Genomic DNA, 26,912 nt, shown 5'->3' with positions numbered 1-26,912 from the left:
CTGTCCCTGTGCTGGGCACTGGGGAGGCCCCCCCTGGAATCCTGGGGGCAGTTCTGGGCCCCTCCAGAGGGGCTGGAGCGTGTGCAGGGAAGGGAAGGGAGCTGGGAAGGGGCTGGAGAACTTCTGAGGGAGCTGGTGGGGCTCAACCTGGAGAAAAGAGGGATCAAGGGGGGACCTTCTGGCTCTGCAAGGCCCTGACAGGAGGGGGGAGTCACGGGGGGAGTTGGGCTCTGCTCCCAGGGAACAAGGGATGGGAGGAGAGGGAACAGCCTCAAGCTGTGCCAGGGGAGGATCAGGTTGGATATTAGGGAAAATTTCCTCATGGAAGGGGTGGTCAGGCCTTGGCAGGGGCTGCCCAGGGAGGTTTGGAGTGCCCATCCCTGGAGGTGTCCCAGAAAGGCCTGGCCGTGGCACTCAGTGCTCTGGGCTGGGGGACAAGGTGGGCATCGGGCCCAGGGTGGATCCATGGGCTGGGAGGGCTTTTCCAACCTCTGTGATCCTGGGATTCTGGGATTCTATGATTCTGTGAACCATGGAGAGTGGAAAGTGGTCTTTGTACTTTGAGGGTTTCACCTCAAACTGCTTATTTTCCAACCTGCAACATTTTCACAACTTGAGTTCCCCGAATCCCGTTTGCCACCTTCCTAAGGGGACAACAGGACAGGACAAGAGGGAACAGCCTCAAGCTGTGCCGGGGGGGGTCAGGTCGGACATCAGGAGGAATTTTTCCATGGAAAGGGTGGTCAGGCGCTGGAAGGGGCTGCCCAGGGTGGGTGGTAGAGTCCCCACCCCTAGAGGGATTTAAAATCCCTGTGGATGTGGCACTTGGGGTGACCTCGGCAGTGCTGGGTTAACAGTTGGACTCCATGATCTTACAGGGCTTTCCCAACCTAAACATCTCTGTGATGCCCCAAGCCCCTCTTGACCCCTCATCCAAGGTTTTTAAGCCCCTTGCTTTGCTCCTGCAGGTGCTGTGACACACACACTCCTCCCACACAATTCCCCATGGAAAAGCTCAGGGAGCTTCAGCAAGAAACATGAGAAGATTCAGGGGAAAGGAGCAAACCCAACCCATTGGCTGCAGGATTTAAGGAGCTTGGATGTGCTCACAGCAGGTTGAACACCAGGAACACAGCCCTGGGAATAAGCTGAAGGGAAGGTGTCAAATCAACTCTCACCTCTGCCCCACCACCATGAAAATTAGACACGCAAACCTGGGTTAAATGTGATTTAAGCTTGATTTAAACCTCATTTATCTTCGTCCTCAGGAGAACCAAGGCAGCATTTGGGGTTTCCCCTTCCTCCCCACACCCAGCTGGCTCCTTTTATTGCTTCTTGGTGAGTCACCAAGTGAGTTTGTGTGGGGGTTTTATGGGAGCAGTGCCAGGGCTGCCCATAAATCTGCTTTGCACATGGCACATATTCGGGAGCTGATTGTTTTTATAATTGAATAGTAAATCAATGTATTTAAGGCCAGTTTGCTGTTAACACTCCTCTGAGTATGCTATGCTCTCTCTGTCAATAGAGGGGAGGCTTTATTAGGATAATAAGTGCTTGATTTAGAGCCTCGCTTCTGGATTTCAGGGTTATTTTTAATGGCCACTTTGGTGTTTGCTGTTCCAGAGCCAGGAGAATTTGGGGAACATTCCACGCCACGGGCCAGAACTGTTTGAAATGTGCCATGAGACCGAATGTCTGGGTAAACATTTCACCTTCTCTGCCACATCAGCCCCTTCACCAATGACAAGAACAACAGATTAATGAGTTCATTAGTTCATTAATTAATTCCTTAGCACAGCTGGAGTCGCTTCTCACCTGCCTGTGCTGCTCCACCCCCTTCTTTAAGCTTTTACCTTGAGAAAATGAGAGCAGTGGGGGCTCTTTTAGATGCATTTTTGGGGCTGAGTCCACCTCAAACCACTAAACTTCACTGGTCCAAGCTGGCCATGGGGTGGGCTGCCCTTTCTCCCACCCTCCTGGATACCAGCCATCCTCCTCCTCCTGACTGAACGTCGGCCTAGAAGGTTTATCTCTCCTTGGTGCATCCAGAAATCCTCCTTCTCCCAGGAAGAGCAGGAATGTGTCAGGTGAGGCTGGGAATAACTGAGCTGGTGCTCATGAATCACTCAGAAGAGCAGCCTGGGCTGCTCTGAAAGTCCCTCGTGTGCAGGATTAGCTCTTTCCAGCTCCTCCAACGTTCCTGGCCAACCTTGTTTTCCAGGAGTGACCATAGGAACAAGAAATAAGAAAGCCAAGGGGATATGGTGACATTTTGGGGGATGTGAATCAAAATCTGCTGGGAAATGATGCCCATTAAGACCATGGAGAAGCTGGGGCTAAAACTTGGAGCACAGGGGGTGGAAGACAAGGAGAGGGAGGTGCACAAATCATTGAGAAAGCTTAAAACCCAACATGGGTATTGGAGGGAGACGGACAGACAGCTGTTAGCCCTTTGGGATGGCCTTGCTTAGGAGTTTATGGAGGAAAAAAAGCTCAATTTTCCATCCTTTCTGCCAAGGAAGAGAACATATCCCGGGTAATCCCTGGCTGGATGTGCCGTGCTGGACAACTGGAAGGAGGTCCAAGGTGACATTTCCCAACTATTTTCTGGGTCCCCCAAAATTCCCGTTGCCACAGAGGCTTTTTTTGTTTCTGCTTCTCTTTTTGACGGCCCCGTTCAGGAACCATCTGTCTCTGGCCCCAAATCCATAAGGTTGATTTCCTTCCAGTTGCCATCCCTTGTTGGAGAGGGGTCTCCAAGGAGCCATTTCGTCCCGGAGCGCGTCAGCCAAGCCAAACAGACGGGGTGGGTGGGGGAGACAAGGAGGGAGGAAAAGTGCATTTCTGAGGTTTTAATAACCCCTTCTCCTGCCTGAATCCCAGTGGAAGGGCGGGCATTTTCCAGATGGTAGCAAATAAACTCTGGGACGCTTCCACGCTGAGAACTCATTAGCCCGGCTGGCCCTGCTCCAAGCTCCGTGGCAGTCCATGTAAACCTCAGTTGGAGCTGCCCTTTCCCTGTCATCTGTTCCCAGGAAACCTCCAGCCCTGTCTCACAAGGACAAGCTGCCCAGCGAGATGTTAATTTGATTACGTGCGTGGCCTTTGCCTCTCGGAGGGATTGGGAGCTCGGGGAAGTGTCTCCCCAAAAAAACCTGCTGCGTGTGAATCCGAAGCTTCTCAGCTGCCTTCCCGACACCCGTCTGCTCTCCATGTGGAGCCTGGGGAGCTGGGAGGTGTTTGTCTGGCTGCCCAGGTTGCAAAGGCACAGCACTGGACAGGAAAAAATGTATGTATTAGATATATTATATGTCCATTTGTGGGATTTAAGCCCAGCCACAACCCTGGGCTGTGTCAGGTTAAATCTGCTCTTGGTGGCTGTCACTGCCACCTGCCACAGATGGGAACGGCCTCCAGAGCAACCACAAGGGTCCAAGTCACCACCTTCTGCCCTGAGTGACAGAAAAGCCACAGGAGCAGCAGCAGGTCCTTCCAGGGTCCTCATCCCTGTGTGGCTTCAAGTTGTCAGGCTCAGCCAAAGCTGTGATGTTGAATAAAGGGATTTTTTTTCCTCTCTAAAACCTCACAGATTTTCCATATCATGAAGTTTTCCCAGTTCTCAAAGCCCTCTGTCAAGCTCCAACTAAAGGCAGATGTTTCCACAACTCCCCTGGGTGAAAAGTGTCCCATCTCCTGCGGGGTTGACCCAATCGTCCCGCCCCGTGTTTCAAAATGTGGGAAGCAGAGTAAGGAAACCCCACCGTGGCACACTCAGGGGCGTGGTGGGGCCAGGCAGCACTTTTTGGGATGCCAGGGTGGCACGTGGTGGCCAACAGCCACATCCTGTGGCCCCAGGGAGGCCCAGCACTGGAGGGAAGCAGGGGGTGGGTGATAATCCTGTAGCCAGGGAGCGCAGGGTTCCCCTCAGAAAGTGGCTTTCTCTGTTTGCAGAAGATGAAATCTGCTGATGAAGAGTACAAAACACATGGATTTGGGAAGGAGAATATATCAAATAACATGAAAGCTTGGAGCAGCCACAGAACAGCACAGCTGCCCTGGAGCAGCTCCTGCTTGGCTTCATAGCTCTGCAGAGTCAGGAATTGTTCTCCTGGGACACAACAAATCCCAAAACATACTCCCAGATAGGATCCCTCCTTCCCTCTCAGGATCTTCTGTCCTTCCCTGAGCTTTCCAACCTTTCCTTTTGCTGGACATGCAGCAGCTGGAGAAGAGCCTCGTGTGCCGAGGCTGTGGGAGGAGGGACTGGGTGCTTAGTTAGGAATAAATCCCAGGAAGGGTTTTAACATTTATGGCCAGTGAGATAATGAAGGAAGGTCACCTGGGGGAGCTCGATTGCAGTTCTCATAATGTTTCCCTGAAGCCCAGAGATAAAAGTCAATGGGTGACGTCCATTAGGGAGCTTTTATATCTTTTTGTTTGATTTTTTTTTTCAGCAATAGCCATCTCGTTCGGAGATGGGCGTCACTTTGTGAGCACAGAGAAGGCAATTGTGTGATGTTTAAACCCAGAATTACAGTACTCAAGGCTCACATGACTGTCACAACCCATACTGGAGATCCACCGTTCCCAGCCTTAAATTGTTTTATCATATGGAGCAACGTTCTTTCTGGGTTTATCTCTGCATTTGGAGACATCCTGACACATCTCCTCCTCCTCCCCTCCTTTATTTTCTGCCTTTACCTTCTCATTTTACCCAGTCCTGCAGTAGATGATAGACTCAAATACCTTTAGCATCTTTAGTTCAGACTTCTATTAAGAGCAGACTGATTCAGTCTGCAAGATATATGTGATAAATAAAACCAGGATCACAGACAAAAAGATCTCAAAAGCTGTCATTTTACTTCTCTCCCTCTGTGACAGTCTCATCTCTTATTATTTCCCAAATATTTCCGTCAAAATGATAATATAGATTTTTTTTTTCCCTCCACCAGTTCTGAAATTGTACTTTTTTCCTAAGGAAACACATTCCTTCCTCCTTTGAAAGCGCCCCAGGCCCTCACTCCTGCAGATGGCTGTGACTTCCAGTATAAATGATGGATGGCACCAGCCCCCCCCAGACAAAAAAAATAGGAAAATCAAGGTAATGGTGCCCTGGAGATTATTTGATTATCAAAGCAGTTAATAATTGTCGTTGTTAAGGGTATAGAAATTTGGCAGAAAGTAATCCCTTTGATTTCCAGCTGATTCTCAGAGATGGGAATTAATTTCTGATTATAAAATTATAAAATTAATTCAGCACTAGAAGTCTGGTCAGGTCCAAGAAGAACTCGTGCAATCGCAAACAGCACGATTTATAATCTTATAAATGTTAAAAAACGTGTGGATGTGGCACTTGGGGCCGTGGTTTACTGGTGGCCTTGATGGTTATTGATTACTGGTTGGGCTCATTGATCTTGGAGGTGTTTTCCAACCTAAATGATTCTATAATTTTATGACACTGTGGGTAGGTTTGGCCGAGTTTAATAAGAACTTTTGTGACCTGGAGTCACAAATAATACAATTTACTGGAGCAACAGGAAAGCGGGTTCAGGATTGCCAGTGATAAATGATATATGCACTGATGATAATACTTGTTGTGACAGAAAATATAAAAACAGAGATCCATTAGTGCTAAATATATAAATATATCTATAAATTTAATGTTCCTGGGGCTGCTCCAGTGCGTTGGAGGCACAAAGGTCCCTTCAAGGAGGGAGGAGAGACATGGTGGTCAACAGATTCAAAAAAGAAGAGGTGTTTTCCCCTTCAAATTTTTGCCCTGAAATCCCCTTTTTATCCCATTTTTGGCCCTTCCCAATGGAATGGAATAATCGCAGGTGGGATTTTGGTGACTGTGGTCATACATGGAGGGCGTCATGTCCTCTTTTCATTTTGATCCTTAGGGGTGTGATATGCAAATTGAAAGCCCTCAAATATGAACTCTCAAAATATGAGGGTCTCAGTTACTTTATAGTTAGCCAAAAATGTAGAATAAACACTTTGCTCCCCATGGAGGTATTGAGGTGGCAGTAAAGGCTCTGTGACCTTTGTCAGAGGGGCTTGGTGAGAGTCTTTATCTCCTTAAAGTGACAAGGTCACTTTATATCTCTCTATATATTTATATATAAAAAAGGTTTGTTTTATATATAGATATTTAAAATATATGCTATTTTATGATATATGATATATGATATTTTATATCTTTTTCATGGCTAGGCTTCACGAACGAAGATTTGGGAAGGCACTATCCACATTTGCTGCAGGCACGCTGGTGGCTTATGAGGCCAATACATGACAGACATATCCGATTGCAAAAGGCGCAGCAGAAAGACTCCTTAGATGGTGTATTTTGCAGGATACGGTTCTTTCTGCGTTGCCTTTTTTCCTCGAGAGTGATCCTGCGTGAGTTCTCAAAGGAGACAGCTGCGTTATAGATGCTGTGTCTCCAGGCCTCCCGACTGGAGGCCAGAGTAGACCAGTTATGGTGATCAATATGGCCAAGGCTGAGATGTTGTTTCAGGGAGTCCTTGAATCTTTTCTTCGGGGCTCCTCTCATGCGGCAGCCAGTGGCAAGTTCACCATAGAGCAGGATCTTAGGGAGGCGGTGGTCCTTCATCCTTGAGACGTGCCCAGCCCATCGCAGCTGCGTTCTCAGTAACATGGCCTCAATACTAGTGACAGCTGCTTGCTCTAGTACAGATGTATTGGTCACAAAATCTGACCAGTGGATGTTAAGGATTGTACAGAGGCAGCGCTGATGGAAGCGTTCTAGGAGACGCAGGTGGTGGCGGCAGATGACCCATGATTCGGAGCCGTATAGGAGAGTAGACAAGACTATGGCTTTGTAAACACTGATCTTGGTGCTTTTCTTTAAGTGTTTATTACGCCATACTCTCTTGTGGAGTTTTCCAAAAGCATTATATGCCTTAGCTAACCTGTTGTCTATCTCTCCGTCGATCTTACCATCTGAGGAGATGAGGCTACCAAGGTAATTAAACTGTTGGACTGATTTGAGCTCTGATTGGCCAATGGTGATGTGGGGATGATGGAAGACTTCCTGAGGTGCAGGTTGATATATAAAAACCCCAAGGGTTTGCTCTGCAGTGTGAAGGGGAGAGGGCAGTGAGGCCAATGGCCGCCTCAGGGAGGCGGACTACAATTCCCAAGATGCTCCGCGGCCCGGCGGACACGGCGAGGGCGTGCCGCTCTCCGAACTACAACTCCCATGGTGCACCGCTGCACCCTCTGCGTTTCTATTGGCTGGTTGGGCGGTTGGCGCGAATCCTCTGAAGGGGAGCGGCGCTTCCCCGTCTCCATGGCAACGACACGGTAAACAAGATGGCGGTGCCCAGGCCTGAGTAGAGACGGGACCGACAGCGCGGCCCCTCCGCCCCCTCTTTTCTTATCACAGCTCATGGCGGGGGGCGAGGAGAACGGCCGAGAGGGCAGCCGCGAGGAGCGTCTTACCCCTTCTCGTGAGCCTCCGCAGCAGCTCGCTCAGGGGCGCCCCGAGGAGCAGCCCCAGCTCAGCCCGCCTGGCCAGGAGGACCACGAGGAGGAGGAGGGCGAAGGGGAAGAGGAGTCACAGCGCTCAGAGGTTCAGCTCAGGGCTGCCCAGCTGTCTGGGGAGGGGGGTGCTCGTGAGGGACCAGCCCTTTCCCTCCTCATCACTCGATGGAGATTTGAGGGAAAGAAGGGGGAGTGAGTAGATTGTGTCCTCTCACCTCTCATTTCTACCTTTTTTAGGGTCTCTTGGTGTCCAAGGTACTCCTGGATTGCCCCCCTCTTCCCTTCATGGAATCATTTAGATTGGAAAAGACTTCTAAGATAATCCAGTTCTAACCATTAACCCAGCATTGCCAAATCCCCTTGGTATACAAAGATTAAGGATAATCTAGCACATGTATGGCCAAATTAACCCCCTTTTCCTGTTCAAATTCCCAGCCCTGGAATTCAGTCAGCCTCTGGACCCAAGTGAATTTTTAATCTTTCCTCTGCTGGGCTCTAAATGCCCACAGCAACATATTTCACCTATAAATATATGATAAATGCTTCTCTTCTCCCCACTGCTATAACATGGAGGTGCTGTAATTTAGATGAACACATTATTTATCTTGGTCCCTGGATTAGCAATTGTTGTGTGGCTTCTCCAGGCTTTTAGGAATTTCAAAAGCCATTGGTTTATTTTCTCATTAAACCTGCACAGGGGCTCCTCAGTGCCAGCTGTCAAAATGCCTTTTTGGCAAACATTTCTCTCCCAAGAGCAGCACTGGCTGCTCATGCTGAACACATTTATAGGGCTTCCATAATATGCATATTGGGGTGCAACACTGGGGTTGTGTTGGTGCTGATTTGGTGGGATGTTAATGGGAATTTCGTGGCTCAGCATCTCCAGGAATGGGGTTTGTGTAGAGCTCTGTTTAAACCAGGAGGTAAAAAAGTAAAAATGCCCACAGAAAACCTGCTGAATCTTTTAAAGTATATAGAACCTGCACATGCCATGTTTCTATTTAACTTTTTGGGGGCTGTATTGCTCATTTTTCCTGGTTTTTAGTGCCTTAGGATGGTCAACATCTCTGGAAACGGGGCCTGTGTAGAGCTCTTTATAAACCAGGAGGTAAAAATTAACAATCCCAATAGAAACCTGCTGAAACATTTTAAATGTATAGAACTGATAAATAGCATGTTTGTATTTCACTGGATTTGGGCTGTATTGCTCATTTTTCCTGGTTTTAAGTGCCTTAGGATGGTCAACATCTCTGGGAATGGGGCTTGTGTAGAGATGTGTGTTTAACTCATGAAGTAAAAAAGTAAAAAACACCACAGAAAACCTTCTGGGCCTTTTTAAATGTATAGAACTGGCAAATTGCATGTTTCTATTTAACCTTTTTGGGTCTGTATTCCTCATTTTTCCTGGGTTTTAGTGCCTTAGTATGCTCAGCATCTCTGGGAGTGGGCCTTTTGTAGAGCTCTTTATAAACCCAGGAGGTAAAAAAAATAACAATCCCAACAGAAACCTGCTGAAACATTTTAAATGTATAGAACTGATAAATAGCATGTTTCTATTTAAGTATTTTTGGGCTATATTGCTCATTTTTCCTGATTTTTAGTGCCTTAGCATACTCAACATCTCTGAGAATGGGGCCTGTGTGGAGCTGTGTGTTTAACCCATGAGCTAAAAAAGTAAAAATCCCCATAGAAAAGCTACTGGAGCTTTTTAAATGTATAGAACTGATAAAGAGCAGGTTTTTATTTAATTTTTTGGGGAGTTGTATTCCTCGTTTTTCCTAGTTTTTAGTGCCTTAGGATACTCAACATCTCTGGGAGTGGGGCCTGTGTGGACCTGTGTGTTTAAAGCAGGAGGTAAAAGAATAAAAATCCCCACAGAAAACCTGCTGGACCTTTTTAAGTGTATAGAACTGATAAATAGCATGTTTTTATTTAAAGTGGTATTGGGCTGTATTCTTCATTTTTCCTGATTTTTAGTGCCTTAGGATGCTCAGCATCTCTGGGAATGGGGCTTGTGTAGAGATGTGTATTTAACCCATGAGGTAAAAAAGCAGAAATCCCCAGAGAAAACCTGCTGGAACTTTTAAAATGTATAGAGCTAGTATGGCATGTTTTTATTTATGGGGTTTTGGGCTGTATTCATCATTTTTCCTGGTTTTTAGTGCCTTGGATGCTCAGCATCTCTGTGAATGAGGCCTGTGTGGAGCTGTGTGTTTAAAGCAGGAGGTAAAAAAGTAAAAATTCCCACAGAAAACCTGCTGGACCTTTTCAAATGTATAGAACTGATAAATAGCATGTTTTTATTTAAGATTTTTTTGGCTGTATTCATCATTTTTCCTGGCTTTTAGTGCCTTAGGATGCTCAACATCTCTGGGAGTGGGGCCTGTGTGGAGCTGTGTGTTTAACCCATGAGGTAAAAAAGTAACAATTCCCACAGAAAACCTGCTGGACCTTTTAAAATGTATAGAACTGGCAAATGGCATGTTTCTATTTAACTTTTTTGGGTTGTATTCCTCATTTTTTCTGTTTTTTGTGCCTTAGGATGCTCAGCATCTCTGGGAAGGGGGCCTATATAGAGCTCTGTGTTTGACCCAGGAGGTAAAAAAGTAAAAATCCCCACAGAAAACCTGCTGGAACTTTTAAAATGTGTACAGGTAGTATGGCATGTTTCTATTTCAGTGTGTTTGGGCTGTATGCCTCATTTTTCCTGGGTTTTAGTGCCTTAGGATGGTCAACATCTCTGGGAATGGGGCTTGTGTAGAGATGTGTGTTTAAAGCAGGAGGTAAAAAAGTAAAAATCCCCACAGAAAATCTGCTGGACCTTTTTAAATGTATAGAACTGATAAATAGCATGTTTCTATTTCACTGTTTTGGGCTGTATTGCTCATTTTTCCTGATTTTTAGTGCCTCAGGATGCTCAGCATCTCTGGGAATGGGGCCTGTGTAGAGCTTTTCATAAACCAGGAGGTAAAAAAGTAAAAATCCCCACAGAAAACCTGCTGGACCTTTTCAAATGTATAGAACTGATAAATGGCATGTTTTTATTTAACTTTTCTTGGGCTGTATTCCTCATTTTTCCTGGTTTTTAGTGCCTCAGGATGCTCAACATCTCTGGGAATGGGGCCTGTGTAGAGCTCTTCATAAACCAGGAGGTAAAAAAGTAAAAATCCCCACAGAAAACCTGCTGGACCTTTTCAAATGTATAGAACTGATAAATGGCATGTTTTTATTTAACTTTTCTTGGGCTATATTCCTCATTTTTCCTGGTTTTTAGTGCCTCAGGATGCTCAACATCCCTGGGAATGGGGCCTGTATAGAGCTCTGGTTAACCCAGGAGGTAAAGAAATAAAAATCCCCACAGAAAACCTGCTGAAACTTTTTAAATGTATAGAACTGATAAATAGCATGTTTTTATTTAAATTTTTTGGGGCTGTATTTCTCATTTTTCCTGGTTTTTAGTGCCCCAGGAGGTTGATGAAGCGCTGAAAGCAGCGTTCGATTGAGGATTTTATTAAACTCTGTTGCATCCCAGCAGCCCCCAAACTCTTCCAAGTGTGGAATTTCACTCCATGGATCTCCCCTTAATCCATTCCTGTCCCTGCCCCCCTTCCTGGTGTTTTTTAGGGTCGATTAGAGGGAGTTTTGGATGAAGACACTGCAGCTGAGGGGCTCCACAGACTGGGCTGCTCAGCCCCTGGCCTTGAATACGTTTATCTCGATCTATTCCTCCCAGTAAGCACCAGCAAAAAAAAAAAAAAAAAATCAGTTTTAAATCCTTCTCTGCTCACAAGTTTCCTCTCTCTACCAGCAAATGGTAAAAAAAGTATCCAAAAAAAAAAATCAAGAGGCAAATTTTTGTCTCTCCCTGTCAGTGCTGTTTCAGATTTGTGGTTTCAAACCCATTTTTTTCTCTGGCAGAAGGTGTTAATCCATCCAATTTCTGCATTTTAAACATCACTTTCTACAAGATGGAGGTTCTTAATTGGCTGTAATTATCACCAGACACAAGGTGGCTCCTGCTGGTGGGGTTGGTTTTTCCAGGTAGTAGCAACAGCAGGAAGATTTATATTTTTTTCCTTATCCTTGAGGTGGGAAAATGGATCTTCCCATTTCAGTCAGCTGGAAGGGGAAAAAATAGAGGAATGTGGAAAAATGGTGCACTGGGAAAAATGTAAAAAATGGTGCATTTCTACACGAGGAGAAAATGGTGCCTCCAGAAAGTTAAAATCTTTAATTAAAAGATGACTTGCTTCTGTATCATTTTCCATGCAGCCTGGCAATTTTCCTGGCTCCAGGTCTCTCTCCTGGTTGTTTTAAAGTTTCTTTTTTTGACCTTTTCTCCCTTCATGGCTGGTGTAATGTCATGTCTTCACTGTCTCCTGCTCCTGTGTTTGCTCAGGTTACACAACTGCTCCTTAAAAATCTCTTTATTTTCCTTTTTTCCAGGGTCGTGAGTTAAGGGACATCCAAATCCTCTGTGGATTCATCCACCTGCAGAAACTGGACCTTTCCTACAATAAAATTAATGGTTTGTAGTAAATAGCACCAGTAAATTCTTGGGTGATGGAATCATCTCAGATGAGAAATTCACTGTACCAGAGGGGTTTTAGTAGAACAATATATCCAGAAATGGCTGGATAAATCAAGCAGTATCCAAAATATCCAGCAATGGCTTCATCTTCTGCCCAAAATATCCAACAATGGCTTAATCTTCTTCCCAAAATATCCAACAATGGCTTAATCTTCTTCCCAAAATATCCAACAATGGCTTAATCTTCTTCCCAAAATATCCAACAATGGCTTAATCTTCTTCCCAAAATATCCAACAATGGCTTAATCTTCTTCCCAAAATATCCAGCTATGGCTTGATCTTCTTCCCAAAATATCCAACAATGGCTTAATCTTCTTCCCAAAATATCCAACAATGGCTTAATCTTCTTCCCAAAATATCCAACAATGGCTTAATCTTCTTCCCAAAATATCCAACAATGGCTTAATCTTCTTCCCAAAATATCCAACAATGGCTTAATCTTCTTCCCAAAATATCCAACAATGGCTTAATCTTCTTCCCAAAATATCCAGCTATGGCTTGATCTTCTTCCCAAAATATCCAGCTATGGCTTGATCTTCTTCCCAAAATATCCAGCTATGGCTTGATCTTCTTCCCAAAATATCCAGCTATGGCTTGATCTTCTTCCCAAAATATCCAACAATGGCTTGATCTTCTTCCCCAAAATATCCAGCTATGGCTTGATCTTCTTCCCAAAATATCCAACAATGGCTTGATCTTCTTCCCCAAAATATCCAGCAATGGCTTGATCTTCTTCCCAAAGTATCCAGCAATGGCTGTTTATTCCAAAAAAATCCAGCAATGGCTTGATCTTCTTCCCAAAAATATCCAGGAATGGCTTGATCTTCTTCCCAAAATATCCAGCAATGGCTTGATCTTCTTCACTCGAGGTGCTGGAAATTCAGTTTAGACCTTGAATATTTGCTCTTTGTGGTTTCCAACCCATGATTTTTTCTGGCAGAGGGTGTTAATCCATCCGATTTCTGCACTTTAAACCTCACTTTCTCCCTGTGCAGCTCCAAATTGATTCCTAATTGAAAGTAATTATCAAATTTCTAATTATCACGTGGTGATCTCTGCACCCACCTGTGCCGAGGTTTAAGAAATAAATTAAATTAATAAATTTTATTAATTTTATTTTATTTTATAATTAATTAATTAATTAATTAATGAACCCCTGTGCAGGTTTTAATATTTTTATTTCTAGATCTTTCTTGTGTCAGTCACATGCCTTATTTGCTAGAGCTGGATGCTTCCCACAATGAGCTGACTGAGTGTTTCGGGTTCAAACCACCAAAAAACCTCAAGGTAAGGTGGCCAAAAAAGGTGCCTTTTGTGGGTTTCAATTCCAAATAAATTCCCTGTTATGTCTGGGCAGAGGCAAAAGTCAAAAAACTAAATTCCTGTTTCTTTTTTTTTCGCTTTAGGAAGTGGATTTTTCGTACAATCAAATCTCTAAAATGCCAGATTTGTCAGCACACCAGTCCCTCACGAAACTCTTCCTGGATTGTATCCTTTCTGGAATGAAAATGGGTTTTTAAGTGATTTTTTGAAGTGATTTTAAGGATTTTTAAGTGAGAGTCAAATTCCTGGAGTTCGAGAGAAGTACCCAAAGGTTCTGCTCCACACTCATCCCAGTTTGTGGAATTAGAAACACTCCTGGGACAGAAACCAGATAAACAGCTGGAAATAAAGGTTTTTTTCATGGCTGCTTTTCCAAGAATTCCCACAGTCTCCCTAAAGATTCTGCAGGGCTTTCCTGAAGTCTCCTGGACTTTCACAACCTGACAATTTTTGTGTGATGGAGAAGTGAAAAGTGACTTGTCCCCCTGTCTGTGCAGAGGGAATAAATAATCCCAGGATTTTCAAATAGCAGGGATTAATAAGGAATGATCTTGGAACACTGAGCTGCCTGAAATAAACTGGAGGGTGTTGTTTAATCTCAGAATTAATTAAGCAGGGACTGGGCAGGACACTTAATGGGAATGAAAATGGGTTTTTAAAGTGATTTTTGAAGTGATTTCAAGGATTTTTAAGTGAGAGACAAATTCCTGGAGTTTGAGGGAAGCACCCAAAGGTTCTGCTCCACACACATCCCAGTTTGTGGAATTAGAAACACTCCTGGGGCAGAAACACAAACCTGGAAATTGAGTTTTTTCATGGCTGCTTTTCCAAGTATTCCCAGAGTCTCCCTAAAGATTCTGAACTCTCCTGGACTTTCACAGCCTTTCCTGAGGGCTCCAGAACTCTCTCTCTTTGCCTCAGGAATTGCATTTTCTGCTCTCTGAAGGGAACAACACCGGGGCTGCTGCACTTTTTTTCCCTGCCCATTCCAAAATTATATTAATACAATCCCTTTTCCACGGAGGAGCAGATGGATGACACATTCCCCGGCTGCCCAGGTGACATTATTCCCACATTTATAAGGTGTTCAGGTGACCTGATTCTTGTCAGGGAACAGCACTGAGTCACTCTGCCTCTGCAGTTCTAATTTTCCTCTGCAGAGACAAAAACCCCGCAGCAAAATGAGGAGGGGAAAAGAAAAAAAAGCTCAAAGTCTCGTATTTTGAGTCTGAATCTGTATTTTTCTTTTTAATTTTATTTCAATTCCTTCACCTGGCAATGAAGATGTTATTGAAATGGGGACAAAAATATGTTCATTTTTGTCCACAGCTGCACCAAAACCCCCTGAAATGGAGGGGAAACGAGCCTGGAATTTAAAAAAATGCCAAATTCTGAATAGCAAAGTGACACTAACCCATGTCAAACACTCCTCCCTGAGGACCTGGCAGACAAAACAAGCTGCTTTTTTTTAATAATCCTAAATTAAAAACCACATCCTGCAGCAGGGACACGTTTTGCAGGCATTTCTCCTTGACAGTAGCTTTTCTTCCCTTATTTAAGTCGAATTGTTAAGTTGAATTATGATGCAGATGATTAGGGCAGTGTAACTTTTTTTCCTGACAAACTTTTGTGTTATTTCCCTTAAATAAACCTCAGTTAATAACATTAAGGAAATCAAAGGGCTGGAGAAGTGTCACAGCCTGACCCACCTGAGTTTGTCCCACAACGGCCTCAGGGCCATCACTGGCCTGGAGAACCTGCCCATCAGGATCCTCAATTTGGTAAGAAATCAATAATTCTGCTTGTTTCCTGTCTGTCTTTCATCAATATATTAATATATTTATAAATGTGAAGGTAATGACATAAATTCACAGAGATGTTTTTGATAAAGGGCGTATTTTTAATTAATAAATCTGTCAATGGAATAAAATGCACTTTTTTTTTAGAATAAAGTGGTAATTAGAATAAAATGCACTTTTTTTAGAATAAAATGCACTTTTTTTAGAATAAAATGTACTTTTTTTAGAATAAAATGCTAATTAGAATAAAATGCACTTTTTTAGAATAAAATGCACTTTTTCTTTAGAATAAAATGCACTTTTTTTTAGAATAAAATGTACTTTTTTTAGAATAAAATGCTAATTAGAATAAAATGCACTTTTTTAGAATAAAATGCACTTTTTCTTTAGAATAAAATGCACTTTTTTAGAATAAAATGCACTTTTTCTTTAGAATAAAATGCACTTTTTTTAGAATAAAATGCTAATTAGAATAAAATGCCCTTTTTTCAGAATAAAATGCTAATTAGAATAAAATGCACTTTTTTTAGAATAAAATGCACTTTTTAGAATAAAATGCACTTTTTTTTAGAATAAAATGCACTTTTTTCAGAACAAAATACTAATTAGAATAAAATGCACTTTTTTAAAGAATAAAATGCACCTTTTTTTAAGAATAAAATGCTAATTAGAATAAAATGCACTTTTTTTAGAATTAAAATGCACCTTTTTTTTCAGAATAAAATGCACCTTTTCTTAGAATAAAATCCTAATTAGAATAAAATGCACTTTTTTTAAAGAATAAAATGCACTTTTTTCAGAATAAAATGCACCCTTTTTTAAGAATAAAATGCACCTTTTTTTTAAGAATGAAATGCACTTTTTTTTAATGGGAGCAGTCACCCCCTTTCCTTCCCAGCGATTCCCTCCTTTCCCATTTTCCCTGGAACTTTTCAGGTTGAAAGAGTGGTAAGTTCTGAAGTTGGGAAGAAAGGCCTCTGTAAATGCTGGACCCAAAAAAAGCTCACATTTGCAACAAAAAAAAAAAAATAAATAAGAAGTGCAGCTCTAATAAACTGAACTCTTAGGAATTTTCTGAGGATTTCTCCACAAATCCCTTTTGTTCCCAGAATTTTGCAACTGGAGCTCGGAGCTGTATCCCATTAAAGAGAGAGGGAGCCTCCGTGCTATTAATAACCTAATTAAACATTTAAAAGCCGGGAAAAATGTCAAGGACAGACAACTGGAATAACACGAGAGTCAGCCAGCTTGTTTATCTCCATAGTTCCTAAATATTTATTAGCAGAAGATGAGGCTTCCAAGCTTCCAGCACAAGGTGAGGCTGATGGAAAAAGAGGAATTCCAAGGTTATGTGTGGAAAGAATCCCATGGAGGAGCCATTTGGGCACCTGTGGCCACCAGAACAGGGATGAGCACCTTTGGAGTTCTGTGGTAGTTTGGCCCTCAAGTCCTCAGGACCACAGTGAAAAGGGCTTTTATAAAGGAAAGGGAAGGGAGAAGAAAAAAAAAGCCAAAAGAACTGAAATAACAGAACTAAAGTAATATATATATGTATTTACGCTTACATACGATTGCAAAAACGATATACGCGTAAGAAAGAAACCCTCAACACCCAAAAAATCAGAAAAACGGGTATACTCAACTAATAAAGAACTAACAAACCAAAATTTGAATGCTTTCCTTAAGAAAACGAAGGCCACTCCACCAAATCTCTCGAATTGGAAAAACAACAGGCCTCGCACACCTCACACAGGCCTCGCAGGCCTCACTCCCACACGAGCGAGAGCGGCTGCAGGGACCTGCTGTATCCAACTTCTCCAGAAAAAATCTGGCCAAACAAATTCCTCCAACTTCTATTTATGTTGCTACTTAGGTAAAGAATAGCGTGGAATATTGGGATTTAGGTACTTCCCTAGTTTCGGCCTGGTCCCCAGGAAGGGGCCTAAAAACCGAACCATTACGAGTTCAGAGCACGAGCGATTCCCTGATTTTTTGAGGGCCTGAGAAATGAAGCCATCTGGTTTGCAGGGATAAATGTAGGGCTTCCATCTCACCTGGTTTGGGAAGGAATGTCAAGCAGCAACAGTTGGTTGTGAGTTCTCAAAACCTCAGGTCACTTCTTGGGTTGGTGCAGATGAATTTACTGTAAAGTGGTTGGTTGTTGTTTGGTTTTTTTAATTATTATATTTTAAACATTTCCATGCCTGCTGTCACTGAGAGGAAACAAAGTCTGCCTTCCTTAATGTGCATTCTTAAGAACTGGTGTATCCCAGAGATATTTTTAGATCATCTCATAGAATCATTGAGTCAGGAAAAGTTTGGGTGAGAAGGGACCTTCAAGGTCATCCAGTGCCACCCCCTGCCATGGGCAGGGACACCTCCCACTAGCCCAGGTTGCTCCAACCTGGCCTTGGACACTTCCAGGGATCCAGGGGCAGCCACAGCTTCTCTGGGAAAACCATTCCAGCCTCCCCCCCACCTTCCCAGCCAGCAATTCCTTCCCAATATCCCATCTGACCCTGCCCTCTGGCACTGGGAAGCCATTCCCTGTGTCCTGTCCCTCCATCCCTTGTCCCCAGTCCCTCTCCAGCTCTCCTGGAGCCCCTTTAGGCCCTGCAAGGGGTTCTCTGTCTCCCTGGAGCCTTCCTTTCTCCAGGGGAACACCCCCAACCCTCAGCCTGTCTCCTGTATCTTCTACCTTAATATTTTCATTATTTATTCGGTAATCAAAATGTAAATATAACCCCAATTACAGAGGGAAATTCAATGTATTTATGTATATATATTCTATCCTTTTATGTGCATATCTATATTCTAAATATTTTATAGTGACAAGAGCATTCTTAGGCCAGAATCAGCTTTAAAAGGATGTTAAAGCTCTTTTTCTTGCTGTTGTCTCTCACTGCTCTTCAAGGTGAGTTGAAGATGAGCTAATCAGGACATCCTTGAGCAGGATGGAAAAGCTGTGATGTGTCACCTCGAGATGAAGATGAGGCATAACAGGATTCTCAACAACAAAATGAACTTGAGAATGTTGTTTTCCACCTGTGGGACTTGATGAACAGTTTCTGTGCTTTCATTTCTCAGGGCTTCAACCAGATTGAGAAGGCAACTGGGCTGGAGAGCTTGAAAACTCTACAGAAGCTGGACCTGTCCAGCAACAAAATAACCAGTTTAAGAGGCTTGCAGGAACATGATCTGCTGGAGACCATCAACCTGGAGGATAACCAGGTACCACATTTCATATCCACCTCAGCTTCTTCTAAGAATGCAGAATGTATTTATTTTTTTTTTAAATTGAATTCCTTTGAGAGATCAAAAAATCTCACAACATTGCAAGAAATGAATATTAGAACCATAGAAATCATAGAATCATAGAATCATAAAAATCATAGAATCATAGAATCAGAAGGGTTGGAAAGGACCTCTGAGATCATCCAGTCCAACCCTTGATCCACTACCTCCATGGTTCCCAGCCCATGGCACTGATGCCACACCCAGTCTCACCTTAAACATCTCCAGGGACGGTGACTCCACCACTTCCCTGGGCAGCCCATTCCAATGGCTGAGCACCCTCTCTGGAAAGAATTTCTTCCTAATATCCAACTTAAACCTCCCCTGGCACAGCTTGAGGCCGTGCCCTCTTGTCCTACTGCTGGTTCCCTGGAGCAGAGCCCAACCCCCCCCGGCTCCCCCCTCCTGTCAGGGAGTTGCAGAGAGTGAGGAGGTCTCCCCTGAGCCTCCTCCTCTCCAGGCTGAGCCCCCCCAGCTCCCTCAGCCTCTCCTCCCAGCACTTGTGCTCCAGTCCCTTCCCCAGCCTCGCTGCTCTTCTCTGCCCCTGCTCCAGCCCCTCCAGGGCCTTGCTGAGCTCAGGGCCCAGAGCTGGACACAGCACTCCAGGGGTGGCCTCCCCAGTGCCCAGCCCAGGGGCACAAGCCCTGCCCTGCTTCTGCTGCCACACTGTTCCTGAGCCAGGCCAGGATCCATTGGCCCTCTTGCCCCCCTGGCCACACTCGGGCTCCTCTTCAGCTCCCTGCCCAGCCCAACTCCCAGCTCCCTTCCTGCCTGGCTGCTCTCCAGCCCCTCTGGCCCAGCCTGCAGCTGCAGGGGCTTCTTGTGGCCAAAGGGCAGCACCCGGCCCTTGGCCTTGGGGAACCTCAGCCCCTTGCAATCAGCCCATGGATCCAGCCTGGCCAGGTCCCTCTGCAGAGCCCTCCTGCCTTCCAGCACACCAACACTCCCCCAGCTTGGGCTCACCTGGAATGTGCTGATGGTTCCCTCCATCCCCTCCTCCAGATCCTCAGTGCAGACACTGAACAGGACTGGGCCCAGCACTGATCCCTGGGGACACCCCTGGGGACGGATCCCAGCTGGAAGCAGCTCCATCCCCACCACTCTCTGGGCCCTCAGCCAGTTCCTCACCCAGCCCAGAGTGCCCCTGGCCAAGCCTTTTCCAGGAGTGTCCCATGGGAGACGGTGTCCAAGGCTTTGCTGAAGTCCAGGCAGACACACCCACACCTTCCCCTCACCCACCAGGTGGGTCAGCTGGTCACAAAAGGAGCTCAGGTTGGTCAGACAGGACCTGCCCTTCCTAAACCTGTGCTGGCTGGGTCTGATCCCTTGTCCATCCTGGAGGTGCTGTGGGACTGCACTCCTTAGGATGATCTGCTCCAGAACCTTGCCAGGCACTGAGGTCAGGCTGACAGGCCTGGAGTTTCCCCGAGTCCTCCTTCCCGCCCTTTTTGCAGAAATAGGACACCTTTTCCTTTTCCTTTGTTGTTTCACTCCAAGGCTGCTTCACATTTGACGGCCACAGATCCTCCCGAGCTCTCAGCTGGAAATTCCTGGCAGGTAGAACTGCAGGTTCTCTGCCCTAAAGTGGCTTTTGTGACGCAGCAGAATTTTCCCTGGAATTACAATGGTACCATCCAACTCACTGCTATTTTATATACAGACTACTCTTGATACTGCTCTTCTTTTTTAATTGAAAATAGCACCAATTCATGAATCACTTCGATATCGAAGACAGATCTCCACGTGAAAAGAAAACCTGCGAAAATCAGAAATAAACCCACCAACCAGCAATGGAACATTTTCTGTCATTTTTCCCCCACTTGCAAGACATATTTATTTACAGGATTTAATTCAAAGCACTGGGGATTCTTTTTCTCTCACCATGTTCAGGTTGACATTTCAAGGTGCATCAGTTGCATCAGACAGGAAACTACCTAATAATAAGCTTGTTATTAGCATTAATAACACCACTTCCAGGGCCTCATGTAGTTTCCCCTGTTCTTTCCAGCACGTAAATGCTATTAATTTTACCTCATCCAAATTTGCCTCTTGGAATGATGTTATTGAAACTGTTTAATGAGTCACCGTGGGTTTTTTTGAAAAAGAATAATTTAAAAGGGAATTTTAATCCACTGCCACCGGAAGATGTGAGTTATTCCAGCTCAGTTCCACTCAGAACCATCTTCAGGGCTTGATTTTTCAGTGATGGACATGATGGGTTTCTCTCTTGTAAACATGTTCAGTGATTAGTGGTTGGAATTTTATGATTTCTTTGGGAAATCTTTGGTCAGACTTGGTTTGTGGCTTGTCTCAAAATGAGCCTCGGGTAGGCTGTAGTTGAAGGGTTTTTTTTTAGGCTCTTTACATGAGCTGAGTAGAAATTAGGGGTAGAATTGGAAGTCTTTTAGGGTCAGTTGGCCTTTTAGGACTAAAAGGGGGCTTCTAAAAAGAGGGAGAGAGACTTTTTACAAGGGCACATGGTGATGAGGTGAGGGGAAGCAGCAAACTGGAAGAGGAAAGATTTGCATGGGATGTTGGGAAGGAATTCCTGGCTGGAAGGCTGAGGAGGACCTGGCACAGGTTGGGCAGAGAAGCTGTGGCTGCCCCTGGATCCCTGGAAGTGTCCAAGGCCAGGTTGGAGCAACCTGGGCTAGTGGAAAGTGTCCCTGTCCATGGCAGAGGGTGGAACTGGATGATCTTGAAGGTCCCTTCCAACTCAAAAACCCTTTCTGTAGTTCTGTAGAAATGTTCTCCTTGTTCTTCTGATGAAGCCATAAATCCAAGGAATTTGAGGCTGTGAGGAATTGGAGCAAGGGAAATTTATTGAAGAGCATTTGAATTTTGAGTGGAATCTTGTCAACTAATAATTTCTTGTAACGTTACTGGATATAACTTTTTTTTTGTAGAAGCAAAGATTACAGAGGAATTCTGAAATTTCCAAGCATTTAACAGGCTCTGTGCATGGAGAAGGAAGGAATTGCTGTCTGGGTGGGTGGGGAGGCCCTGGAATGAATTTCCCAGACAAGCTGTGGCTGCCCCTGGATCCCTGGAAGTGTCCAAGGCTGGGTTGGAGCAACCTGAGCTAGTGGAAGGTGTCCCTGCCCATGGAACTGGATGATCTTTCAGGTCCCTTCCCACCCAAACCGTTCTGAGATGATTCCATGATTCACTTTTTCAGCAGGGGAGGAAAAGCAGGTATTCCCACAAGGCAATTCATCCCAGCCCACCATGGATGGGACAACTCTGGAACTGCCTCCTGTCCACTGATGCTCAAGTGACTCACCTGAGCAGCTGAGATGAGGAGACACGAATTCCACCTTGTTTTCATCCAGAGCTTTCCAACTCTTCCCTCAGGGTCCAGCACAGCTGCCCTGGGTTTGTTTTGGGCACACAAACCTTAATTAACCCCATTACTCTTTATCTGATGTGCCTGAGTGCAGCTTTCCTTGGTGGACAGATGAGCCCACAAGTGGAATTCATCCCCCTCTGGACACAACCAGCCAAGGACAACGATGCTGCCGCCTTTCAGTCGAGTTCCGTGGGATGAACTTGAACTCCAGAGAAAAGAAACTCTTAAAAGGAATTTTTTTGTTGTTTTTTTTTTTTTTTTTTTGGCTAGTCAGCCAGAGCACCGACTATAACTGCAGAATTGCCTCACCTAAGCACATCAGCCACATAAAAGCTAAATGTTTTAGGGCTTGACATTTGAAAAGAACTGGAGAAAATGCAGGTGGTTGGAAATTGCTGTCTGGATGACGCCGCCAGCTCCAGCTCCCAGCCAACTTTTTTTTGACTAAAGTGCCTCATTGAATGCAGTTAACATGTAAACCCCCTCAGGGAGTATAATGATGGGGGTTTTTATGTCCAGATTTTAAGAGCAGGGATGAAAATGCTTTTCTTTTCCCCTCACAGTTTTCGTGGGTGCCGTCGCTGCCGATTTAACGCTCCGTTTCTGTCGTTCAATAGATTGCTGAGCTGACTGAGCTCGAGTGGATTGAAGATCTGCCTCTCCTCAGAGTCCTAAACCTTTTAAAAAACCCTCTACAGGTAAGGAAGAGGCTGAAGAGGAACCCAAAAAATTAGGATCTAAACCTGGGTGGTTTGGATCACACCAGTCTTTTTAGCCTGAGTTTCTGTCTCTGTTGAAAGTCATTTCAGGGAATGAGTGGAAGAAATGTTGATCCCTGGGTTGATTCCCAGCCTTTCTCTGGGAAATTTGTCTGAACCAAAGCTGCACATGAATCATCTTGTTGAATATCCACACATTAATTTTATTAATTCCATTTTTTAATCCATTTATACATTTGTACCCCATGATTTCTGTGTGTTAAAAGATCCCCTTTTTGTTTGATTTGAAGGTCTACTGTTCCTATTAACCTTGAAGAAGCTTAATAACACCCCTTTTAAAATAATGTCTGTGGAATCTGTATCCTCTTTTCTTCCTAGTTCTCATTGATGGCCCCCATAATATTCCTCAACTGAGGAATCAAATGTTCATTTTATCAACAACATCATTTGCCAAATATCAGAAACTCTTTGGCTTTGCATTTGCAATTTGTCCTGAGTGATCAAAGATGATTTGATCCTGAGCCATGATTTCTAAATTTTGTGTGACTTTTACAGATTTCCAATGGCAGAAAGAGGAAAAAATGTCAAAAGAGTTTAATTTTTTCCTGTAATTGCCAGTTTTTTATTGGCTTTTATGAGAATGATCTGTTGTGACACACAATGAAATTAGCAGGAAAAAATACCTGAAATAGGCAGCTCCTGGTCCCCCATAAATTGAAGGCTTTTTTTGATTAGATGTCGTTCTCCTAAGCAAAGTCTGATCATATTCCTTTGGAGTTTTAAATTCCCATCTTTTACCCTTTGTAGTTTCAGCCTTTTGAACAACTCAGGTCTGGCAGAAACAGCTGAGCTTGTGGTGGGGGGGACAATTTATGCTTGGTATTGACACACCCAGGCTAAAAATCTGGGGATGTATTAAGGCCAATTTCATTTCAAACGATTGGAATTAAATATTAGATGGAGGAAATGGAGTATTTGGTGTCAAATTAGAAACTTTGTCCCTCAGGAACAAGCAGATTATTGGCTCTCGGCGATTTTCACGCTGCTCCAAGTCACGGAGCTGGACCTCAAGGAGATTGCAGTGAAAGAAAAGGTATGCAAACATCATGTAATTCTGGGATTTTTCTGAATAAAGACCATAAAATCTGTAAAATCTCCTCCCCCCCCAAATAGTTGCTCACAGTAACTATTGGAATAAAAACCTTTCTCTGTCGTGGTGCCTGAAAAGTAACTTGGTTGCTGCCTGTTATATTTGGGCCCAAGCCAAGCTGGAACTTTTAGGATCATCAGCTGCCAGTTGGGGTGGTGTTTCAAGGAATTATCCTTTAAAAAAACGATCCTTTCAGGAAATTCATCACTCCTAACTTCAGTTGCATAAATATTAAGGTTCGTGTTTAATGTCAGGTTTTTTCTGGCGTGAACACGCAGGAGGGACGACACCAGAGTGTCATTTACCCCACCTTTGAGCTGTTGATCTTGCTCTTTATCTTAAGTGCCAACCTGTTTCCCTCCTAATATAAATTTAAATATATTAACAACATTTTTCCTTCTCTGTGGACTGTCAAAATTAAGCCTGGGTGGCTGGTTTAGACCGGCACTTTCGGGTGATGAAAGTTATTCCAGAAAATCCTCTCCTCGGGTTATTTTAGGATGTCTCAGCCACGTGAATTCTCTTGGATTTGGAGGCACCAGCTCTTCTGTCTCGCTGCCACAAAATGGACATTCAGAAATGTTTTAGTTTAGATCAAAAATGCAGCAGATCAGAAGTTTAGATCAGTAGTTGAGCTCAGAAATGTGGTTTGGAAGGGAAACTCCTGGTTGCTCATGTTTGATTCTTGTTGTGGAATAGTCTTGTATTACATGAACTAGAGTTCTTTTGGGATAACCTTGACCAGATGATGTGCACCAGGATGCACCTACTGTGCTCCCAGCCACTAATTCCAGCACCAAATTAGAGCTAAAATGGAATTGCCTCCCCTTCTCCCAGAAGAGCGTGGACATTGGATTCCAAGATGGAATCCAATTCCACCATAACCCGTCCTAATACAGGTATAACTGCCATGAATCATAGAATACCAGGTTGGAAGGGACCTCATGGATCATCTGGTCCAACCCTTTTTTGGGAAAAGAACCATAAAAGATGGTCCAGCACCTTTGTTCAGCCCAATCTTAAAAGTGCCCAGCACTGGGAATCCACCACTTCCCTGGGGTGGATAAATCCAGAATGGTTTGAGTTGGAAGACACCTTCAAGATCATCTCATTCCAACCCCCTGCCATGGGCAGGGACACCTTCCACTATCCCAGGTTGCTCCAAGCCGTGTCCAACCTGGCCTTGAATATTCCAGTGATTGTTCTGACTGAAAATTTTATCTCTTGTATCCAATTAGAATCTCCTCAGGAGTAACTTGTACCCATTAAGCCTCATTTTATCCATGGGATTCCTGGTACAAAGGGACTCTCCATCCTTGTAGCCACACTTTAAACACTGGAATATGGTGATAGGGTCTCCCTGAGCCTTTTGTTCTCAGGGCTGAACAAACCCAGCCTTTCAAGCTTTCTGGTCCTTGGATCATCTTTGTGGCCCTTCTCTGGACCCTCTCCAGCCTGTCCACATATTTTTTGTATACCAGGAACCAAAACTGAGCCCAAAATTCCAGGTATGGCCTGGCAAGTGCTGAGCAGAGCAGGATAACAACTCTTTGTGATACAACCTGCTCACTCCTACTGAGCTTGTTCTCCCCCAGGTCCCTTCCTGGCAGATCCCAGGTAGATCCCAGCCTGTGTTGTATTCCTAAATTATGTGTTTTCCCAGGTGCAAAACCTTCCACTTGTCATTATTGAGCTTCACAAGGTTCTGCCATCAGGGATTTGCAGCTGGTTGATATTTGATGCTTTACATGAAGTCCTTACCTTATTTCTGAGTGTGTAACATTTAACAACACCCAAAAATACACAGCTCCTTCCAACAGAAGGAATGGAGGGAATCCTTGGAATCTGAGTGCTCTTCCTCCCAGGAAAGACAGAAATGCACTGTCAGGAGAAAACTGCAGTTTGCTTGTTTTCTTTATTATTTCTGTTCCTTTTCTGAATGGCTCCAGTCCCTGAGGATTTGAATTTGGCATCTTCCACCAGCACTGAGAGGATGCAAATTAACGGATAATTAAAACCTAAGCAAAATCACTTTGTGGCATCCTGTTTTCTTCCCCGGGAAAAGGTTGAATATATTAAAGATGGTGAGTTATATCTGGCTGCCTTCCATCCATCCATCCATCCATCAAACTCTGCCTAAATCTCCTGGAAAGATTTATGTGGCAAGCCCAGCACAAAGACTGACCCCCAGAAACACAAATCCATCATTATTCACAGGGACCTTTGAAGCAAAATTGCAGCTGGAAGTGATTCCATCACTGCTTTTCTTTCTTTTTGCCCCTCTAAACTGTGGGAACAGGTTGCTGCTGTGAATAAATATGATCCTCCTCCCGAAGTTGTTGCTGCAGAGGATCACAGGTCTCTGGTGATATTCCACATGATGCAGCCCCAGAAAATCCTGCACAGGTGAGTTCACCTCATTTCCCAGCTGCTCCTCAGGGTGGCACTCAAGTAAAGCTCAATCCGTTGGCATTTTTAGAGGGACTTTTTTTTATGGCCTATAAATTAATCAGGGGGAAGGGGGGGGGGGGGAAGTTCTGTCCTATTCCAGTGGCAGCCTGAAAATGAGGCAAATCTGATTTGCTCCAAATTGCTGATGAAACCAAGTTCCTCCTTCACCTCCAAAATCTGAGACAGATTGGCCACAGCTCCACCTCTCTCAAACAATCTGTTGGAGCAGATGGCCCTTTGCACCACAAACGAGAGCTGCAAAATTCCCACCGATGCCCAGAGGCACTTGGAAAAATCCCTGGAGGCACAGGAGCTGTGAAACATCCCCTTTCCATTCCTGCTGACACCTTTTTTTTGCTGACACCTTCCCTTCCCACTCCTGGCATCCCATTGTGAACAAAATGCCTTTTTTTTTTTTTTTTTTTGCATCTTTTATATCCGTGAGGTGAATTTTTTTTTCAGTTTGTACCAAAGGAAGTCCAGTTTCTTCTGCCTTTTTGGGAGGAGAGGATGCGACTCAAAACACGGGAAAGGCACATCCATGCTCTTTTTCCAGTGTTGCCAGGTGGAATCTCAGCCTGGTTTCTCAGCTAGAAAATGGAATTGCCCATATTTGCCTCTTTTCAGATGTGTTTTCGGGGTATTTGCCTGTGGAATTCTTGGAAAACTCTTTGAAATACCTTTGAAATGGAAAATGCTATAAATACATATGGTTATGTATATAAAT

The 26,912-nt window shown here is 44.3% G+C and overlaps 1 protein-coding gene across 1 annotated transcript in view; it reads left to right on the top strand.

Annotated features, from left to right (window-relative positions):
- The first annotated feature begins 7,264 nt into the window (after positions 1-7,264).
- Positions 7,265-26,912, top strand: part of LOC116786584 (leucine-rich repeat and guanylate kinase domain-containing protein-like) — a 49,601-nt gene continuing 29,953 nt past the window's right edge. Inside the window, exons 1-10 of the mRNA XM_032687275.1 lie at positions 7,265-7,597; positions 11,134-11,241; positions 11,956-12,037; positions 13,287-13,387; positions 13,507-13,588; positions 15,080-15,204; positions 18,310-18,453; positions 22,483-22,563; positions 23,591-23,677; positions 26,034-26,140. Of these exons, the coding sequence (XP_032543166.1) occupies positions 7,415-7,597; positions 11,134-11,241; positions 11,956-12,037; positions 13,287-13,387; positions 13,507-13,588; positions 15,080-15,204; positions 18,310-18,453; positions 22,483-22,563; positions 23,591-23,677; positions 26,034-26,140 (1,100 nt within the window). The 5' untranslated portion in view covers positions 7,265-7,414. The remainder of the gene's footprint in view (positions 7,598-11,133; positions 11,242-11,955; positions 12,038-13,286; positions 13,388-13,506; positions 13,589-15,079; positions 15,205-18,309; positions 18,454-22,482; positions 22,564-23,590; positions 23,678-26,033; positions 26,141-26,912) is intronic.

The sequence above is a fragment of the Chiroxiphia lanceolata genome, chromosome 5 (assembly GCF_009829145.1).
Source record: "Chiroxiphia lanceolata isolate bChiLan1 chromosome 5, bChiLan1.pri, whole genome shotgun sequence".
NCBI lineage: Eukaryota > Metazoa > Chordata > Aves > Passeriformes > Pipridae > Chiroxiphia > Chiroxiphia lanceolata.
The sequence above is the reverse complement of the archived record's forward strand: the minus strand, read 5'-3'. Positions and strand labels throughout refer to the sequence as shown.